Source organism: Lissotriton vulgaris, chromosome 5 (assembly GCF_964263255.1).
Source record: "Lissotriton vulgaris chromosome 5, aLisVul1.2, whole genome shotgun sequence".
Classification (NCBI taxonomy): Eukaryota; Metazoa; Chordata; class Amphibia; order Caudata; family Salamandridae; genus Lissotriton; species Lissotriton vulgaris.
Genome location: NC_141693.1, coordinates 1637744269 through 1637763748, shown reverse-complemented (window position 1 = coordinate 1637763748; position 19480 = coordinate 1637744269). Strand labels below are relative to the sequence as shown.

The 19480-nt window shown below is 46.8% G+C and overlaps 1 protein-coding gene across 2 annotated transcripts in view; it reads left to right on the top strand.

Annotated features, from left to right (window-relative positions):
- The window catches only part of RDM1 (RAD52 motif containing 1), a 257044-nt gene that overhangs the window by 99103 nt on the left and 138461 nt on the right, over nucleotides 1–19480 (top strand). For both annotated transcript variants that reach the window (XM_086923782.1, XM_086923783.1), the window contains exon 2: nucleotides 4928–5107. In XM_086923782.1, the coding sequence (XP_086779908.1) occupies nucleotides 4928–5107 (180 nt within the window). The remainder of the gene's footprint in view (nucleotides 1–4927; nucleotides 5108–19480) is intronic.

The window sequence follows — 19480 nt, the reverse complement described above, 5'->3', positions numbered from 1 at the left end:
ATTCCAGCCCGAAATGCCAAGCCAGGTCCTCCCTGGACTGGAAACAAGCATCCTAGGACCGGTTTCGGGCTTTCAGCCCTCATCAGCCAGGATAGCTTGATTCCAGTGGCATGGAGAGCACGGGACTCACGTCTGAGCATACCCGTCCCACTCGGGGTGACAAATGCAAAAACAACAGTTGATGGACAGAATGCAGAACAATGGAATCAAGCTATCCTGGCTAATGAGGGCTGAAAGCCCGAAACCGGTCCTAGGATGCCTGTTTCCAGTCCGGCGAGGACCTGGCTTAGCAGTTCGGGCTGGACTTTTCCCATGAGGCACAGGGTCAATACTGTTTTGCATATGGCTGGGTTCAAACTGGAATGGCATGGTGAGCAAACAAATTATGGATTTTGGCCCATATCTCTGTACTGGGGTGAATGTATGACATTGTTCTGCATTCTGTCCATCAACTGTTGTTTTTGCAGTTCCCATTTGCATCACAACTTTGTTTTCATGATTGCACGCATGTATGGTGAAAACTGACTGCATCTGCTCCTCTATAAAACAAATACCATTTGTGCTGTGTTGGGTGCCTTAGACCGGCCATGCTGGACCGCCTAGACGCCATCAGGGTAAGTGCTGAATTGTTTTTTTATTCCTCTCAGTACTTTACAGTTACAGCCCAATCCCTCCCACTCCTTGCGTGCATGCATGTGGGCGTACATGTCCCTCTACCACCCTTGCCTTTTCCTCTCTGCCACTGTCATTTCCTGTTCCTCGTGACCTCCCATCAGGGGTAGCTAATGCAATTCGCAGAGTGGCCAAAAGCATCAAGACCCTGGCATCTCTACAGTGGGGCTAGATTGGGTCATTGCCCAAGCCTGATTTGTCTGTGTCTCTCCGTGGGCCCCCCTGCCACAGCTGGTGAATGCACCTGGAGGTGGCACAGAAAAACAAGCTTTTGCAATGCACTAGGTCTCGCATTCAGTTAGCATGGCACGAGCAGTCAGATTTATCTCAGAGGCAAAGTGTAAAGCGTTTGTGCAACACACACAGCAGCAACAAACTCGGTACACCACAAAAGAATCTCCACACAAGGTTATCTAAACAATAGCATTTGTATTATAATAAACACATTAGAAACCTAATCACACATTTACACTATGCCAACTGGCACGGGCAATATTCACAGGTGACTATACACAGGACCGGGCCAATTGGGCCACGGTCAGAACCATCAAAATGCTGGTAAGTAAATGCAAAACACAACCAGTAACTATTGGTACAATAATGACCTAAGCATCAGACCCCATCCTGAAATATCATAACATGAAATTAGGCAATAAATCCCATTAGGCCCAAACCTCATTAGCATAAACACATTACGCACCAGGCCTTACCAGCTTGAACACAGTATACCTAAACATCCTAAACATAACACATTATGTCATAGGCATCACAAGCATAAGTCACATTAGGCATAACTCAGGGTGCATAAATCACATCATACATAAATCACAGTAGGGCCCTGCGCCCTACCAACCTACAACTGACCCCCAGGCCAACTGGCCTTCTCAAAGGGCTCAAATGCCCTATGTCCAAACTATCAGGGCTGGCTGCCAGTGCAGCAGAATCCCAAAAGTGCGCCATTGCGCAGGCCTAAACGTGGCAGCTGCCGCTAATGGCGGTGCAGCTGTGCGGCAAAGCTGTAGGTACTGGCACTCACTGTGCCCTCTGGAGCCCCCACTGGGACTCTCTACAACACGTGGCCACCGTCGCAGCTGCCTTCAACTGCGGTGCAGCTGTGTGCAAATTGAGGCCAGCACTGGACACTGGCACCAACTGTGCCGGGGAGGCCCCACTGGGACTATCCCAGACCAATGTGGCCAACGTTGCAGAGGCCCGCTGTCCGGTGGGGCCGCTGTGGAAAATGAGGCTGGGACACCATGGTAGCTGTAAACCCCTGCTTCGGGCGTTTCAACACAAAGAAAAAATGCCCCTCAAGGCTGGAGCTGCCCGCTCTCCTGCAGGACTCCTTCCTGCTCCACTTCCTCGGCCTCAGAAGCCTCCCCCCACAGTCAGGCAGACACCTGACCTCCGTTTACGGCTCGGGCCTCGGCGGTGATTTCTCCATGCGGCGAAGTGTGGGGTTGGCTCACGCCTGTATAAGCACGGAAGCGGGGTGGGCACCCGCTCTTGAAGAATGCATAACGCAGGGTGGACACCCGATCTTTTTGGCACAACGCAGGGTGGGCTCCTGCTTTAATCAGGGGCGCATAGGGGTGAATCCCAACTTTGGGATTCCCTCGAAAGACGTGGCAGCACAGCGCTGCAGGCACACACTCCTCTCCTCCTTCCCAGCAGTACCACTCACGAGGCGCTAAAAGGGTCCCCAGAGTCATCAGAGTGACAAGGCTGGGAAGGGAATCAAAGGTCCTTGGGAATCAAGGAGGGCAATGCTGGGCCCAGGGAGGCCAGCCCTCATGGCGGTTCCTCCTGGGCCCCAGCAGCAGTCAGCCCCCCAGCAAGTCAGGAACAGCTCTCACAGAACAGGAACTGAACAATTTCATGGGGTCACAGCCCCTATACTTATACCACGAAATCCTTTGTTTAAAGTGCAGGGCATGGGGGGATCCAGATGCAACTGGTTCAGGGGGGATTTGGAGCACTTTGTTTTCCAAGCTCCTCTTCCCCTTTGTCAGGTGGGGTCTCGTCATCAGACACACCACAGGGGGGCGGAGCCAGCATTCACTAGGGAAGGCACTGTCCTATTCAGGGCCCAGGGACTTCTCCCACTACTGAAAATAAGGAAACATCATTTACAACGAAGGAATTACCATGCATAACGTTTACCACGGGTCACTCACCACGCAAACGTCTTTTGAACGCGGGTGCCTTCAACGACCGTCTTTACCACGCGAGTGGTATTCCTTCCTGTCGTTCTGCCTGTACGATCTGCGTGGGCTTGGGGGGGGGGGGGGGGGGGGGGCTGAGGGTGCTGGGGGGGCTGGGGGGGCCTAGGGGGGTATTAATAAATAAATGCCTCAAAACGAACAAGGAAAGAGCCTCACCAACAAGGAGACGTGTACGTCATAATAGAAGTCCTTTATCAGTTTTGGTAAACGTGTTTTTACGCTTGTTTCCGTGGTCGGTGGAAGAAAGGGCTGATGGTGAAAGACGTACAGGGGTCAGATAAGAATCTAAAGTTTGATAATTAAGGTATTATTTAAGCGCATTATGAAAAAAAGAAAAATAAAATGTAAGGGAATCTGTTGTTTTTTATTGTTTAAAACATCGATCTTTTTCCATCCTACTGCTTGTAGCCTATTAGTATCATTATGTAAATCTCAATGGGACGTGAGATGTTTCGTAACATTATTATTGCGGTGTAAAAAAATGCGTTGTCAAATGCTGCGTGGTAAAGACACATGCGAACTAAAATTCGCGTGGTAATGCCATGCGTGGAACTTGTAATCGTGGAAAAATCATATATTCCTCAAAATGTAGATGTCTCATTCAGCCTAGCACTGACTCACTCTACCCCTCCAGGAGCCACACACACCTCCCAGCCCCTGTCACTTACAAGCCAGACATGCAATTCACATCAGGCAGGCAGAGATATAGCACACAGAACTGCCAACTTCTAAAATTGGCCTTTCTCCCATAGTCATAATAAATCTGCGCACACCATTGCGCAGCATTTATTCTCACCGTTTCATACATACTAAACTTGACCACTCTGCTCCTCTCATTACAGGAATTACCACTGACACACCTTAACAGGGAATCCCCCATGCATTCCTATGGGAGGGCAGGCCAACCTTACCAATGTAACACAGAGGGCGCATGCACTTTACTCTGGACCACAGTGCTAAAATTCCCAGCGGCCTAAACTCACCAGCACCAGGTCAGCAAAAAGGCTAGGAGAAAGGCAAAAAGTTTAGGGATGACCCTGCAAAAAGGGCCAAGTCCAACAGGTTTTAAAACTTAAAACGCATTGTCAAGTACAATACTTATAGCTTAAACTCTCGCAAATGCGAGACCTATTGCATTGCAAATACTAGTTTTACTCTCCTGCACCATGTGATCACTTTTATCACAGAGCACCATTGTTGTATGCAGTATATTCTAGTTATATATCCAACCATTGGATCTGTTGTTTCCGTATTCAATGATGTTGTCTTTAAACTATAAGTTCAAATTATTCATACCGAAAGTGTTTTGTACATATGTTGTTTATTAGATTGTACTCTAGACAATCTTCAAATGTATTATTTTTTCCATACTGAGTGATTCCTAGAAGAACTTTTGTTTTCTTCAAGTATTATGTACTCTCTCCTTTTTGGGTTAAAGGGTAGCTCCTATGGTTATAATAGATCCATACGTTGCCATTTGTTTCAAATGTTTACAACTCCCAAAAAGGGAATCTGAATTAATCAGGTTCGCAATAAACATATGCTTCACCCATTTGGCACCTGTAGGCTTTTAACCAAACAGTCCAGTGGAATACTTTCCAGTTGGGATAGCTGTGGTTAGATAGAATTTTGAACTCATTCAAAAACGTTTCAATCCTTTGGTTATATTATGCACTTTTTTATACTGCAGTGTCGACCATTGCATGACCTCTTGGTGCTCTTGAGTATCTCAAAGAGCAGATTGAGGATTTTGTCAGTGGCACTGATGCCGTATGGAGGGATTATTTGTTTTGATATTCTAGTGAACCCTGTGAGTATGATAAGTTGTGTTTGTGTTTAAATGACAGGCTTTTCCCATTTCTTATGACAAACTACTTGTTTATTTCATATACTGCAGAAAGACTTCTCTGCGTGTGAAGGTTTGGTGGGATCTACAGACTATAAGTACAGGAGTTGCTCTAGGAGTAATTTGTGGTGTTTAACCTACATTGCACTTTTATGAGGTCTGCTTTGTTTTCACTTTTTTACAGATTCTCTTGATGAAGACATTTTCAGAGTTTGGGCTTCTTTACTCAATCAAAGTTTGCAAAAACGCCGTAGTTGCTGAGCCTGGATTCTATGCAATTGTAAAGTTCTACTCCTCCAGAGATGCAAGCCGGGCACAGAGAGCATGTGATAAGAAAGTGCTTTTCCAGGATTTCCCTTTAAAGGTAGAGCTAACATGTTCAAAATATCCTTTCTCTGTTAATGTACTTATCAGCATTAATTTAATGCTAGCCTATGTGTTCTCTAGCTCTAGTACCTGTAATCTGTGTATATGTTGAACACTTTTTTCCTTTTTATCTTGATCTCAGAATGTCACACACTCCGAAATGTTTGTAGGTATTGAAGTGCAGAGCTGTTAAACTGAGACAATTTGCTGATCCTAAGGGGCCGATTGAGATGTATGGCAGAATTGCTTTTGCCCGACACCGACTCATAAACAGGAACCGACTGACCTCCAGTCTCCGGTCCCGACTGCCTGATTTGGATGCGACTGAACACTGAGTTCGGTCGCACGCCAACATTTTCCTGTGGGAGCATGTGTTACAGCCATAAACCGGACGTAGTACATGCTCCCATAGGGAAATGGGAGTTGGTGTTACTCCCTTCATCCCGTGGCAGGCACCTTAAGGTGGCTGTGCACACAAGGGGGCCCTACAAGAGGCCCCCAAACACGCTTTCCAACAGGGTTTCCTTGTCAGAAAGGCCAGCATGGCAACCCCGTCGGAAACCGTGCATTGTAATCCCAAGGGCGGAAAGTCCGCCCTTTGGGATTAGGGGCTGGCCTCCAACTGGCTGATGGGTTTCTTGAGCCCGTCGGAATCCAGCTGGAATGACTGGCTGGTTTCAATTCCGACCAGCTGATTCATAATCAGCCGGTCAGAATTGAAACCTATGATGACGATCGGAAAGCCTCCAGCCGCCATCATAATAAGCCCCTAAGTGTAGAAGTTTATTCTGAACTCACTGAGGGAAGCCAGTGGCACCAACCAAGCAGTGAGCAAAGCCAATTACATTAAGAAGAAAAACATTTTCACAACAGAACACTAATAGTTCCACATCTACAACAGAGTAAAACAGCTGATATCATTCTACACAAGACACAACAAGAGCCTTTCATTGTATGTTTTTCCTATCCAGCAGAATACTAATAAGGTCTATGAAATTGGATATCTGATCTATGTGGAGGACTCAAAGTTCCACCTCAAGCCTACTGTCCTGCTGCCTTTCACAAACGCATTGCTGAATGATACATATTTGGCAGTAATAAAACAGCAATAAAACTGAAATCTTCTACTGGGCCGTGTGAGCCCTGCCCTCCGCTGTGAAACCTGGCCAGATGAACTGGGCACTTCCCTCCCATTCCTGGTGGAGCAAACATGTAACTTGGGAATGCTTTGTGTCTGTGAACTCTCAATTGTCCATCTAAGCAAAAGTCCAGAGTCAAAAACTGTGCAACCTAATTTTTGTTTTGGCTATGTGACACAGTCCCAACACTTAAGCACCCCACTTGCTTGGAGTAAAAGAAAAGCTCAGCCTTGTATGCAAGGTTTCATGGCTCTCTTCCAACTGTTTTGCTTAAATTGCCTCTCCCATTTCATTTAACCAGAAATCTCAAGTTGCCAACCTGGACCTATTAACATTTCTGCTTTTTATATGCAAGAGAACGAAGGATTCTCCCTTTAGTGTTCACCTCCATCATATATTCACCACCATCATATCTCTGAGACTGTAACAGGACCATCTTAAATTTATAGGATCCTTAACGAACTACCTGTTCATCTGGACACTTGGTTAACCATCTTTTTGACACCACTCCTGTAAGGAAAGGAAATTCTTTTGCATGTTGCCTCCCTCAATGTTTGGATTGATGTTCCTGGTGTATTGACTTTTCTTAATACTGGGATGCAGCCATCTTGTGCCCAGTGTGTGTATTTTGAACCCTGAACAACAGCTTCAGCATTCAACCGACGCACGCCACGACCGCAGCAACGCCGCCCACCACCACCCTCCGCGCCTGGACTCCGATCAGCACCGAAGACACCGTCCGCATGATGAACTCCGTCCACTCCGGATCCTTGACCGACCCCTGCCCTCACCACGTCTTCAACAAGGCAGACGCTGTCATCGCACCCCACCTGCGGGACATTATCAACACCTCCTTCGACACCGCCGCCTTCCCTGAGAGCTGGAAGCACGCCGAACTCAGCGCTCTACTCTAGAAACCCACAGCGGACCCCACCGAACTCTAGAATTACCGCCCCATCTCGCTCCTCCCATTTCCAGCCAAAGTCATCGAGAAGACCGTCAACAAACAGCTGTCCGCCTTCCTCGAGACAAATGGATCCCTCGACCCCTCACAGTCTGGTTTCCGAGCCAACCACAGCACCGAGACCGCCCTCATCGCTGCCACCGACAACATCCGAGCCCTGATGGACAACGGAGATACAGCGGCCCTCATCCTCCTAGACCTCTCCGCGGCATTCGACACTGTCTGTCACCGCACCCTAGTGCAGCGCCTCAGCAACGTCGGAATCCAGGAGAAGGCACTGGAATGGATCATCTCCTTCCTCGACGGAAGAACACAGAGAGTCCGCCTACCACCGTACAAGTCAGAGGCCTCCGAAGTCATCTGCGGCGTCCCTCAAGGATCCTCGCTGAGCCCCACCCTCTTCAACGTCTACATGTGCCCCCTCGCGGCCATCGCACGCCAACACAACCTCAACATAATCTCCTACGCCGACGACACCCAGCTGATCCTCTCCCTGACCAACGACCCCGCCGTCGCCAGAGCCAATCTGCACGAAGGGATGAAAGATGTAGCCGAGTGGATGACGACCAGCCGCCTGAAACTGAACTCAGACAAGACGGAGGTCCTCATCCTGGGCTCCTCGCCCTCCGCCTGGGACGACTCCTGGTGGCCCCCCGCCCAGGGCACCGCACCCAAACCGACGGACCACGCACACAACCTGGGTTTCATCCTGGACTCCTCCCTCTCCATGACCAGGCAAGTCAACGCCGTCTCCTCGTCGTGCTTCAACATCCTACGCATGCTACGGAAGATCTTTCTGGTGGATCCCCACCGAGACCAGGAAGACCGTCACCCAGGCCCTCGTCACCAGCCGACTGGACTACGGCAACGCCCTCTACGCCGGTACCACCGCCAAGCTCCAGAAGAGACTCCAGCGGATTCAGAACGCCTCAGCCAGACTCATCCTCGACATCCCACGAAACAGCCACATCTCCGGACATCTGAGAGACCTGCATTGGCTCCCCGTCAACAAAAGAATCACCTTCCGTCTCCTCACCCACGCACACAAAGCCCTACACGATCAAGGCCCGAGCTACCTCAACAACCAAATCAACTTCTACGCTCCCAATCGCCACCTCCGATCAGCCAGCCACGCCCTCGCCGCCGTCCCCCGCATCCGAAGAGCGACAACAGGAGGAAGGTCCTTCTCCTACCTGGCCGCCAAGACCTGGAACTCCCTCCCTCCCGACCTGCGCCTGACCCAAGACCACCTCTCCTTCAGGAAGAAGCTGAAGACCTGGCTGTTCGAGCAGTAACGCCCCCCCCCCCCCCCCCCCCCCTAGCGCCTTGAGACCCTACGGGTAAGTAGTGCGCTCTATAAATGTCTTTGATTGATTGATTGATTGAAAACATTTAGAGTTGGCTTCTTCCTGATAGGCTTCTTTAACTTACCTGTAAGTCCCAAGTAGAAGGTACTTTCTGTATCCAGGGCCTGTAAATCGAATGTCACCAGATAACTGCAGTACTTATTGTGCCACCACTAAAGTGACAAGTGAAAACATTACAGTAGGCCTGACACTGCAGCCTTTAAACTTCAAATTCTACCTGACAAAATTCACCTTTTGCTAGGCCTAAACCTTTCTTTTTTACACTGGTAAGACATATTCAAAAGTTGAGTTTTAAATGTCCTGGCAGTCAAAAATGTCCAGTCGTTTTTCACTGTGGCTAGGCTGGGTCTCCCAAGCAATGGGTTACAATAAAATGCCCTATTATGTATAACTTAGGTTTGGGAAAAGCTAGATCCACGATTCAAGGACTCAAATTAATAAGAATTTTAAATCTATTCTGATGGTAATGTCAGATTTTTAGATTACTAATTTGAAAAATGCTACTTTTAGAAAGTTGCTTTTTTCTGCATAAAGCCTCCAGTAGCCCTTTCTGAGAATTTCCCCAACTGTCACCTGGCGCCTGCTGGGAGGTGTGAATTGCTCTTCAGAAAGGGAGCAAATGGGCTTTTTCTGGGAGTAGGTGTGACCTCCTTAGAGGATGGCTTGGGGTTGTGGCCATAAGCTGGACATGCTTCAACAGGGCAGCTCCTGTTGCAGGTAGATATAACTCCAACTTAGGCCTGCCCTTTTCATTGTCCCAGTAGCCAGAATGGCACCAGTCCCAGTGGGGAAAAATCTGTCCCAGAACTGGTTTGCAGGGGAATTGCTCAGAGTACTTCATTTCCCTAGTAGACCTCAGGGGTGTGCCCAGATCTCTGGCCAAGGGAAGAAAGATTCTCTTGTTCATCAAAGCAACTCTGGTTTATCTCCTGAAAAATTAATATTCTGTCCTCCAGGATCCCCTGATTTATCTCTACATTTGACACCCATCTTCTTTTTGTAGTCTACCATGAGACAGTTTTCCACCTCTTCATGGTGCTCTCATTCAGGCAGCAAAGTGATGTGGCAAAATTTGCAGAATTGTTTTTCTCTTCTGACATTCAGACTAGCTTCCTTTACTTTCCTTTTATAACACCGTTTGATTAAACTCACATGGAAGCAAAAGAATTTGTTTCTCAGAGACAAACAGGAGGCCTCCGGATATCCCGATTGCTGTACTAGTCAAGATGCAAAGCAGAAATACATTGATGACTACCACACGCACAAAGGTATACATTTACGGCCCCATTTGATAGAGGTCAACCCTGCCCGCCGACAGTTAGCCAAACTCTGTCTCAACTTCTTATGGGGAAAATTCACACAGCGTACAAACATGTCAAATACGACCTTAATAACAGATCCTGACGAACTGCTTAAGTACCTTTTTGCCCCTTGGTACGAGGAGTCCAGCTGCGAGTTTATCAATGACGAGACCGCTGCTGTGTGCTGGAAATACACAAAAGAGTATCCTACAACATGTAACAACATAAACATCTTCATAGCATGCTTCACGACTGCACACGCCCGTCAAGAGCTTTACGGTGTTATGGATAAACTCCAGGACCGCTGTCTGGATCATGATACTGACTCCGTGATTTTTCTGAGTAAACCGGCGATGAAGAACCTCCTCTTGGGGATTATCTAGGTAATTTGACCAGCGAACTCGATAAGGATGAGCACATAATCGAATATACCTCAGCCAGACCTGAGACATACTTGTACAAAACGAACACCAACAAAGTGTGTATGAAGGTCAAAGGTATAACATTAAACTTCAGCAACACCCTAAAAATTAACTTTGACAGTCTGAAGGATCTGGTGCATGAATACTTTGCACTGGCCGATCATGAAAATGATAAAACCATAGTTGTTAACCAGCCCTGCATAGTCAGATCCAAAAAGAAGTGGTAAATTACAACCCAACCCCTACATAAAACCTTAAGCGTTGTTTTTGACAAAAGGGTCCTGACTACTGACTATAAAACACTGCCATACGGGTATTAGGAGCATTAGTGAGGACACCACCAGCACAATGGGCACCCGATTACAGCACCCGTTCTCCTGTGTGTTAGCAGGTCCCTCAAACTGCGATAAAAGCTACTTTATAAAAAAGCTCTTAGAAGATGCTGCAGGTGCTGTATCCCAAACACCTAATAACATTGTGTGGCTTTATGGGTGCTGGCAAGATCTTTATACCTACCTGTCCCGCAGCTTCCCTCATATCAGATTTATAGAAGGTATACCTGAGAATTTCAACGATGATGAGCTGCTACCCCGACCCTTGTAAACATGGTAATTGTCGATAACCTTATGCGTGAAGGTGGTAACCATCCTGAGCTAGAGCGAGCTTTTACTCAATATTCACATCACCGCAATCTAAGCATATGCTACATTGTGCAGAACTTGTTTTACAAGGGTAAGAACAGTCCCTCTATAGCACACAACACCTCATACCTTGTTTTATTTAAAAATCCCTGTGACAAACAGCAAATATCCGTCCTAGCTAAGAAGACGTACCCTGGAAACACACACTTCTTCATGGAGGCCTTTACCGACGCTACATCAAAACCCCACGGCTACCTGCTGGTCGACTCAAAAAATAATACTCTAGAAGACTACAGACTAAGGGCTGATATTTTTCCCCCTGATCTCCCAGTCGCTTACACCCCAAAGACTAAGTCCCGAGCCTATAAAAAGCAGCGCTGAAGACGTTTAGAGACATTTGTAGCCAGGCCTTATAACAGGGATTGACCATGTCTGACCTCCTACATTGCAATTTGTCCCTCCAGCAAATGTTGGTAACAGCCAGTCCCCAGCACAGAAAGGCCCTCCTCTGCGCTGCTTCTGACGATTTAATGGCAGCCATTTCAGAAATAGCTCTAAACACCCTAAAAGGCAACGTCCCTATATCAAAGAGCCAGTTACAAGTGTTGAAGAAGAAGCAACATCTTATCAGGAAGCTCAGTAATAAAAGGGCCTCACTCAACACCAAGAAGAAACTGGTGAAACAGTCTGGGGGTTTTATAGGGTCATTGCTGGGCATAGCTATACCAGTAATTACCAGCCTCCTCTCAGGACTGTGATGGAGCATGCCTCAAAGATTTATTTGGTTCCTAGACAACAGCTGGAGAAACTGGGCTCTACTGCGGACAATGCTTGAGATATATGGCGAAATGAGACTCTACGACTGGATGCTGAAATTAAAGAAATTTTGAACCGGACGGATCTAAACCCTTACGACACAGCTACCCTTTGCACCTGCACCCTTAAAAATGTTCTAAGCTACTACAAACAGTGGGATATCGAAAAAAACAAGCTAACTTTATATGCCCCGGACTCTGAACAGCCATCAATGCCTGTGCAAGCTACGCAGCCCCAACAGCCTCAGCCTGCCCAGACCCCACCCTCTGATATTTTTTGTTGATGACCTCCTAAAAAATATAAGTCGGAGGCATAGGGGGGGCCGCGCAAATGTTGATGAGTAAACTAGCCGCTTCTAAAAACCTAACAGCGTGGAATGAACAAGGTGAATTTCTCTACAATGGACAGCCTGTTGTTGGTTCACACATGTACGATCTGGTCAAAGGTCTCACTCACCCAAAGATCCTAACGCATCAAAATGCTGAACTCAACATCCCTTCCACACTAGTGGGTAATAAAAATCACCGGCGTGTGCTTGAAAGTTTAAAGACGTCCCTCCCGCCATCGCCTGCCGCCTCTGACGTCCCCCTGCTATCCCCCTCTTGGAGCAACCCACTTGTGCCGTCTGTACGGCGAAAAAGACACATGTCCAAAACCCATACTTGGATTAATCCTTAACGTTTCTACAGACTTTTTGAATAACTGTGCCTACTACGTGTATAACCATGATTTTTTTTCATATATTTCTTTAGTAATGGATGTCAATATATTGCGTAACCTACATAAATGTTTGTAATAAACACTTTTATACATTTTCAACCCTTCTCACTCACCTTTTTTTAAAACATTTAATTACGGTGCATGGGATAGCATAGAAATACAGAGTCTCCTATTTCTGGAGGTAGCCCATCGCTAGGGAAAACACCTAAAAAATATTTGACACAGTGTCCATTTCACAAACGTTTGAAGATAGTCAAACAAAATCTATCTGGCGTGGTTAATCTGAATGATGCTGTCAAATACCGAGAATACGATCATGTTCACATTCATAGGTAGCAAATTACTAAAACTTATTTCAGCTTTTAGATTTCCGTTTTTGACCAGGTTGTAGTGATCACCATCTTCCATGTAGGGAGTCAGGTCGAATGCGAACAGCGTGTATCCGGTTCCATAGCCTTCTCTTTTCACGGCTACCCCACAGATGGTTCCCGGTTATCGAAACCAACCCCTGGTTTTCCCTGATGTAGTTGGAGTTTATAAAACTGAGTTTGTAGGGTTTCGCATGAATCACTGTGCCCTCGTGGACCAGAGCAGCATAGTTGATGTTGTAGTGCTTAAAATTGAAGGGATTTGAGGCGTAGACGCCTCTAAAAGCAGTGTTCTACACAAAACCGATAATGATAAGCTTGGGTAGTTGTCCCAGAAATAAACTCTGTTGCTGCATTAACTGTGTACCTGCAGGGATGCTGAATGCCTTCAGAGCCACTCTTTCCACAGCGTACTTGGCGTTTGATATTTGCAAAGCGTCGGCGTGAGCTAGTCTGATGCTCGGGGATACTTTTACCCTCTTTACAAACAAACTCGCTGACCGTATGTCCAACTTGTACTGGTCCGCATCCCTTCTGATGAGACAGAATGAATCCTTGTTACGCGTGAGCTTGATCTTAAGTTGATGATTCAGTTGATCAGCAGTTTATCTTGGAAGAAGAGCTCTGAATGTATGCGTCCCAGGAGGTCAAACTGGCGACTGCCAGATGCAAAACTGGCTCTTTTCACAAAGCCCTGATTTTCACCGTCCAACTCCTTGACTTCGTGTTCGCGTGTGTCCTTATAGAAGAGCCCCGATGAAAGCTGCGTGTTGAAGGCGTCGCTACTGTAATTTAGAATACTCTTGAGGTAGGCTCTGTAGGCGTACATGTTATCGTTCTGTGTGAAGAGACAGTCGCCCAGGGTGATGTCCACCTGATTATACATGGTTGCTAGGGGGTAAGCTATCGTAGCCACTTTAGCGTCTGCTGCTATGTCGGAACCATCAACTTTTACAATTTTACACATAAGGTGGATGTGAAAGGGCCACGTCCCCTACCTCGTCAAGGCGACATCTTCCGTCAAGGTCCCGGGCCCCGCCATCCGATCCTCTGGCGTCCCTAGCAACCCGGACTCCACCCCTTTCTCCTTCTTTGCAGGAACCTATCGCGACGAGCGGAAAACCGGGAGAACTCTCCCGTAACCCCGGAAGACCCTTCCCCGACCTGGAGGCGGAGTGCGGAAAAGCCAGAACCGAAGGCAGCAGTTCGTTCAATGCGGTGGACTCGTGGCAGGAGACAGCGTGCGGAGAACCTGAGGAGAAGAGCGGCGAAGGGGAAGAAGACGTCTGGACCGAGAACTGGTGGAGTCCGGTGGAGGAGGCTGGAGAGCGGCCGCAACTCGCGGAAGAATTGCTGCGGGGCATGTGAGTACCGATCCCCTTGTATATTTAGAGAGTGTGTATAGTATTGTATAAAACAGTCACGCCCACACCTTGCACCCAGCACTGTATAATATATATAGCACCCGTTTTTCGTCACGCGCACACCTGTATAGAAGTCCCCCGCACTTGCCCGTCACTCCTTCACCCTCCTATTCTTCCTCCTTCCCCCTCTTGACCCGTCCCTTACCTTCCTCACGCTCGCTTCAAGTCCCGCAACCCCTGGTGAAGGGTTACGGCATCGGTCTGTCCTAGCTAGTTGGACTAACGGCCCTCTTGTCTCTCTCCTCCCCATACCTCCGAGGAACCATCATCCCGGTGACCAGCCGACTAGACTCCTTCGTGAGAAGCCCTCAACCCGACTTCCAGCCAAGCACCATCCCTTCGCGAGGAGCTATCATCTCAACGTCTGGCCAAGCGCAGCTCCAGGACCCTGTTTTCCTATATTGCGCTGGTGTTTCCCCGAATAATAACTGAACCCTGTGTATTGACAATAAAACCGGCTCAGACATTGCCCACTACATACGGCCTCCACGCCTGTTATTCCGGTCCGCCTACACCCACGATAACAGTGGAGTAGCGTGTTGTTGAGATCCAGATACATATCCGTGGACCCTGATACATAAAACTCTATAGGGGCCAACGGCGTCAAAGCGGCTAAAGGCGATATCTCCATGAAGAAGCTGTTTTCGATGCTTGTCTGCGTAGGCTTTAGAGTAAACAAGTCTAACTCAGATTTGGCGCACTCGCCCAAGGCACAATGTACAAAGTCCATGGTTTAGTTTGCGCCGCTTTAAAAAATATTTACTTTAAAGGCGGATCTCTTCTTCTTCGAAGCTCTCTTCCGCCTTGGGTATTTTCTTTTCTGAGCGCGCTTTAAGAACTCCTCTTTTTTTTATAGGGGGCCGGAGGTCCTCTGCGTCTTGATGCACGTCGCTTCCTTTTAACACTTGTGCGCGGCTTGTGCACTAAACCAGCGCCTTCTTGCGGTTGTTTGTTCATGCGTTTGGCAACCGCCGAAGTAACAGAGCCAACAACATCATGGGCAATGTTTGAAGCCGCCGCCTTAACATGCGGTTTTACAATTTCATAGCCTTTTCTCAGGAAAGGCATAGCTCTTCTAAACAGACTGCGGAGGAAACCTCCTAGACCAGCCCAATACATAGCAGGTGACCCTTGAAAGTACGGGGGGCCTCCGTAGCCGGCCTGATTTCGGTAATAGTCCCTGTACATTGAAGGGTTCCCTTATGTTTTCACAACCACCATGACGTCTGCTTAATAACCTCTGTCGCATCTGAAGCTTAACAATAACGTTTCCGTATTTAAAGGACACAGGCTGTGACTGGTCGTCGAAGATCATTATTGAAATAGTGTCAAAATGGTTTTTATAAACTGCTACGTAGTCTGGTTTTTAGAAACTGCTACGTAGTCTGGTTTGTTGAATTGAATATTGACCATCGTATTATTTTCACCCTGTACATGGACCCATCTTAACAACAGTGAGTAACTATCTCCGATCCTCTGTGCCTCTACAATATCCCTATACACATAGAGTGGGTAGAACCCCCCATTAATATCAGGGCACGTGTGATCTGGCTCGACCGGACTTTTCGCAATCTGGACTGTCTAAAACTCTTCCTAATTTACCGGAACAGCTAAACGTTGTAGTACGACTAGGTGTTTTAAGAAACACCTTCCTTCTGACGTTATCTAGCGACAGATGAGTATTCGTATATGTTTCGATGGTACCTATGGCTTTGTTGATGGCGTCGACAACACTTGAAACGGTTGGGTAGTAGCCGTATGGGATGCTCTTGTGCATGCTAACCGGGTCCTGCTCACGCTTCATGTAAAACTTAGCCTCAGACTGTGTAAAGGTATTCCATGTTCTAGGGTATTGGATCTCTGTCAGGGCTACCTCCCAATCACCTTTGATGTCCACAGGCTTAGCCAATTTCACTGTATAATTAGAAATGTGGTTGTCGGGGAACATGTCTTTAGAAGCGTTGGACGGCAGTGTGATATAAAAGGGCACTGTCTCCATCTTAACAGGAGGTTTTAGACGCTCCTCAGCTCACACACCCTTCAGGGAGCTGTCCAGCACCCAACTGTTACATTCCTCCGGCCACCCCTCCATTTGACATATACCTGACTATTAGCTCCTCTACCTTTCCTTTTCAGAATCTTTTCCACCTTATACACCCTGTGCGGATCATCGGGTATCCTTTGTAACTCTTCCTTGTAAAATACCCCAGACACCATTTCCCCATCGTAGTCCTTTAACCTGTAGATATACAAACCCTCTTTAAGCTCCACACTTTCCACTATATATATTGCCTCGCTAAAAGTCTTTTGGTAACCCTTCGCAAAGACCCCTTTCAATTTTTAAATTCGTACGTGATCACCTTTTTTAAAAAAAGCCTTCTTCGCCTTTGTAGCAAAATTACGCCCGTACACAGTTCTCCAAACAGTTAACAAATTAGTATGAGTTACCTCTACGGGTGCTGTTTTGATGGTCCGGTGATAACTGGCATTATATACAACTAAAAATGCCTGTAGAACATCAACGTATCTGTAGGTGTTGTGGGCCGTAAAATACCTTCACATCTTAGATTTTAAAGTTCTGTTAAACCGCTCTACAACCGCTGCTTTTACCTCCGTGTGTGTTACAAAATGATGAACTCTGTGGTGCTTTAATAACTTCTGAAATGTATTGTTTAAGAATTCTTTACCAGCGTCTGTTTGTAGTTTTTGAGGAATTCGACCCTTCTCGAAGATGGCTTTCAAAGCGGCTGTGACGCTAGCCCCAGTTTTATCGCGTAAAACTTCTGCGTAGGACTACTTGGACAGCACATCTATAATGGTTAATATATAATGAGTGCCGTTGTTATGTTTTGCTAAATCTTGAAGGCTGATGATATCCGCCTGCACTGATAGTCTAATTGTGTATTAACGATTGTAGGACGTCTCCTAAAACGTCTTCTGGCAGGTTTATGTAGTAAATATGCCTCCTCTCCTGAATACAAGCCTTCATCTTCCTTTTCACACATGTCAGAGCTGCAGACACACTTGTCGCAGCCATCACGGTTTTGGCGTATGGAACTTTCAGCCTGTTTTGAGCACCACAGACAATTGAAAATTACATTGCGCACTTTTGCAGACCGCCATTCTGGCTCAGGCCTTTTTGGGGTTTCTCTCTAGTGTTTAAAAAAAGAAAGAAGGACAATCCGTAAGTTGAAGAAATAAAATACATCTTTATGTAGCTGACCGCGCATAACATCTTCTTACTAGCCTCTGCATTTTCACAGCTCTCTGCGGCAGATCTGAAATCTTGAGGGTCGCTAATGTCCTGCGATGCCCCATCATCTTCGACGCTTGTACCCGGCTGTTGTAGAAAGACCTTCTCTGCAGCCGTATCCTCCATTGAACTGAGGCCTGCAAGCACGCTGCCACTACATGAGCCCTCACTATCGCTGCTGTCGCCCTTAATCGGGGACATCCGGCATATGCAATCCTTGAGACTGAGTTCTTCCATAGGCCTACATAAGCCATTGCCAAAATCAGTAACGTCACAGCCCCTATCCTTAGGGGTTTCTTGTTGAGCATCCTCGTCCATTACCAGGGGTGTTAAACTGCGGTAATATCTATTGATAGTGGGCTGGGAGCCACCCAGCACTGGTCTTTTCACTAATGGACTGTATCTCTTCATTTTGGTAGGGGGCACCTTTTCGTATTCAGACGTCTGCTTGCTGTACGAGACTCTTTAGGGCGCCTTATATGTATCCTACACAGCCTCTAAAAGGGGCGTACACATCTACACCATAACAGAGGCATACAGACGTCATAGGACTCTGGTTCGCTGATGGCCCCAAAAACAGCCCCGCCCTTTGGAAGACCGCCCCTTGGGACAAATTGGCCCCAACAGCCATCATAGGGATTTGAGACCTGACACTTTTAAGGACACATCTATGGGGCTTGGCACCGGTCACTTTTAAGGGCACTGCAGGTAGGCGTGGCACCATGTCCCTTTTGGGGACACAGACCTGTCACTTTTGGTGACACACACAGGCATGTCACTTTTCGGGACACAGACCTGTCACTTTTGGTGACACGCATGACGAGTAAAGGTATCCATTCTTTCTATATATATATATATATATATATATATATATATATATATATATATATATATATATATATATGTCAGCTCTGTCTCTCTCTTTGTCTTTCAGAAAGAAAAACGGCACTCGCAGGGAAAGTGTTCGATAAGTTTTAATCAGCACACTCGGCAGACAAACGCGTTTCGGTTCTCCTTCGTCAGTGTCTACCATTGACACGGAAGGAAGCAAGTTTTAAAGCTCTACAGCGTCTTATTGTATCTGCATAGAAAGAGGACTGACGTTTACCCCCGTGATAAACAGTTTCACTTAGTGCATTACTCTTAACTTTTACATTTTAAAGAAAAAACATTCACGAAAGGCATTGTAAAATACATTTTAACCCATCATTCCAAATGTTTGAAAATTTACATTTATGAAATTAATCACGTTTGGTGTGAACTAAATTCATCTTTCGTGTATGGTGTAAGTTATTCAGCCGTGGATCGGCATAGCTCACGGGGTGAATTCGTTACAGAGTTTAAGCTTTTCCTAGATGGGAAGCTAGTTCTTCATTCCTGTTCAATCCCAGGGGGGCCTTAGTCTGGAGGTCAATGATGTAGCGGGATTCAAGTCTTCTTAATTTCCGCAACCTATCTCCACCCCTGGGGTCCACTGGTACATGATCAAGTGCAAAAAATTGCAGCAGTTCCCTGTTGCTATTGTGTCTTGATGCAAAATGTTTTGCTACGGGATAGTTGAAATCCTTGTTCATAATGGCACGTTGGTGCTCTAATATGCGTAGCTTGACATTTTTTACTGTGCTGCCTATGTATTTCAAGCCACACGGGCACATTAGGCAGTAGACAACATGGGTGGTATTACAAGTGAGAAACTTTGATATTTTCTTACTCTGTCCTGACCCTGGTATTTCATATGTAGTTCTTTTCTTGCTTCTCTCACAGGCTTTGCATTTGCCGCAGGGATAGAATCCTGGCATGTCTTTAATTCTGCCTGTTGGTGTAATTCTGTCTGGCAGATGGCTATGTACAATTTTATCCCTAATGGACCTACCTTTTCTAAAGGTGATTAATGGAAAAGCTGGAATCTCTTTTCCAATGACCTGGTCCGTTTTTAGGATATGCCAACTTCTCTTT